General features: G+C 38.0%; 1 protein-coding gene across 1 annotated transcript; it reads right to left on the bottom strand.

The window, feature by feature from the left end:
- Positions 1–466: 466 nt before the first annotated feature.
- LOC126618020 (ubiquitin-like protein 5) lies at positions 467–2,376 on the bottom strand. Its single transcript, XM_050286093.1, has 2 exons — positions 2,035–2,376; positions 467–685 (listed from the first exon to the last, which is right to left on the bottom strand). The coding sequence occupies exon 1, from the start codon at positions 2,256–2,258 to the stop codon at positions 2,037–2,039; it is 222 nt and encodes a 73-aa protein (XP_050142050.1). The 5' UTR covers positions 2,259–2,376; the 3' UTR covers positions 467–685; positions 2,035–2,036.
- Positions 2,377–2,895: the final 519 nt, after the last annotated feature.

Genomic DNA, 2,895 nt, shown 5'->3' on the forward strand with positions numbered 1-2,895 from the left:
TCATTCACAATTCACACACAACAATTCAAATGATGCATCAAGATTCATGATGAAAATTAAGCTTACAATCCAAATAGAAGTTACGAATCAAAATAAATAGAAGTTAACAATCAAAATAGAAGTTATTTTTTCTTGCCTATAAGCCCTTAAAATTTCATATAGGTTGGGAATCTAACATTTAATTACCCTCCAAAGTTGACTCCATACAATATTTTTTTCATGTAAAATTACCAATCTACCCTTCAATGTGTATCAAATGCCAGTAATATTATTTAAATTGACCAAAAATTAAATATAATAGCTTCAAATATAATATTAGGAATGTAATTGACAGATTTTTATAATTTCATGGGCTGATTTTTTTGAAAAAATAGTTTAGGGACCTAATTTTCACTCAGATGATAATTCAGAGGCTAAATTGACAGTTCACCCATAAATACACACACACACACACACTGGTTCACCGTATGACAATCGCAAACTATCATTACTGAATACTAGACTGAATGCATGGCAACACCGTTACACAAATGTGTATGCGGGTAATACTTGTATGTATGTAGCCAAATAGTTTTAGGAAACACAAGAATCTGCACCATTCTACACTTTGAAATACATACAGCCACTTCTTATAGAGACTAAACGCCAATCCCAGCGCCAGTGCATTGTAATAAGACCACAACACCTGAAAGCACACACAAACTTCTATGTTAATGTTCTGAAACTTCCAAATCAGGGAGAAGAAAACTTAGGATGCACCTTCATCAATGGCAGAAGATGCCTTGATGGTAAGATGGAAAATTATCTACCAATTAGTATATATGCATTATTCACTGACAACTGCTAAGTGATGTAGGCTTTTCACTTGGTTTAAGATAACCAAAAACACTTGAAGAACAACTGAATAGCGTTTCTGGATCACAAAAACCCCTCTTTAGTGCCTCCTGAAGAGGCACACCAAGAAAGCACTTGGATTTTAATAAACATGTTGTGCTTGTAGAAAATTAAAGAAAGAAAAAAAACACTTGTGAGAAGCCTCATAAGTGCTTTCTGCAAAAGCATTCTCAACCAGGCACTAAGATACCACTTGAGGATTCTCTATTTTCCAATTAAAAGAGATGGTATAAGTTTCATCAATTTGGCCAAAAATGGGTCAGTGCTGCTAGACATGGATATTGACTCAGTGGGTACTGTTTCACATGGACACTTAAGTTTGTTTGATATACCCATGTTGGGCAAAACAAGACTCCAGCATTGCATGGAATACATGCCACAAGCCGATATTCATCGAAAGGTTGGTTGATTTCCAACATCTAAATGACAGAAAACCGGCACTCTTAACTAAGTCCATCCACGGATCAAGCCTATTTCATTCGTCATATTTAATTAACAGTTGAACACAACAGAAGCCCCAACCAAACACCAAGCCTCACTCTTTGGTCCTATTAAGGTCTGTCTGCTGGTTTTATATAGGGATGAACTGGCCTTGCAGGGCTAGTCATGCCTAAAGAGGCACAAACCTAATTGCCTTTGTCCTACTAGCTAAGAGTTCATACAACAACAACAACAACAACAAACCCTTTCCCACTAAGTGGGGTCGGCAGCTAAGAATTCATACAAAAATAAAAAATAAATCCCTACAGAGCATCACTTCACTATGTCAGAGCCATAAAAAGTTAAAAACTAGTACCAATTGAAAATCGACGAGGATATTAACTAACACAAGAAACCCAAAAACTCAAAAAATTCAATTCATCCAACAATTCTAAAAACCTAACAAACAATCGAATTGCCCCAAATTGAGTAAAATTAATAACTTATAGCATAATAAAAGATGAAATTTCAAAGATTATACCCAAGCCCTTAGTTCTAATAATTGAAATTCGACAAGGAAGCTAACTCATATAAATAAACCCTAAAACTTAACCCAATTCACCCAACAAATCACAAACCGTGAAAACTAACATAATTTCCGTGAAAACTAACACAATTTCCCCTAAAATCTGAAATTACAGAGAGATTTCAATTCCCAACCTTCAGTTGTAGTAGAGCTCGAGGCCCATGCCGTCATGAATCTCGTAGTCCTTGAGAGTGATGTGGTCCTTGTAGACGTTGTACCACTTCTGAATCCGAATCTTGTCGGAGCGGGTGCCCGTCTGAGCCGCCACCAGCTTCTTCAGGTCGCCGATGGTGTCATCCTCGTTGCACTTCACCTTCACCTTCTTCCCCAGACGGTCGTTTAGTACCACCTCGATCATCTTCTACTCTTCGAATTTCAATCGATTGCCCAAATCAAAAACCCTGATCGATCGTGCAGAGAGAAATTTGGGAGACTTACAGCGAATAACGGAGGGATTCTGATAGATATTTGCTTACAGGGCCTTTTTGGTCCTTTTATCATCTTCATGCCTCGCCGACAACAAAAGTCTACGAGTTTACTTTTCTTTTCAAATCCTAGTCTTTCCTGGGCTGTTTGTTTCACCTTCGTAGGTGGGTTGGACCTAAATTACTAATGTGGTCCTATGTTTGGTATGCACAAGGATTAAGTTTAATGAGATTACACAAAGTTCATTTAGATTATCTCATTCGCTAGGAGTTCTTAGCAAGAACCCCCAAATTTCACCACTCTTAAGACCCTCCCTTGAGGAAGAGAATCGTCGTCCATCCTGCGAGAGAGAGAGAGAGAGAAAGAGAGAGAGAGATAGAGAGAGAGAGAGAGAGAGAGAGAGTTGTAGCACGTCTTGTTCGCTCCTCGCCCTACTCTCTTATCCTCGTCCTCCTCACCCTCGTTTACATCCTGCTCACCCTCATCTGCTCCTCGTCTGGTAAATTTCTTATCCGATGATTTATTTCTTTGATTTTGTTTTGCAAATCATAATATTACTGTGCTTTGTT

This window comes from Malus sylvestris, chromosome 4 (assembly GCF_916048215.2).
Source record: "Malus sylvestris chromosome 4, drMalSylv7.2, whole genome shotgun sequence".
Lineage (NCBI taxonomy): Eukaryota > Viridiplantae > Streptophyta > Magnoliopsida > Rosales > Rosaceae > Malus > Malus sylvestris.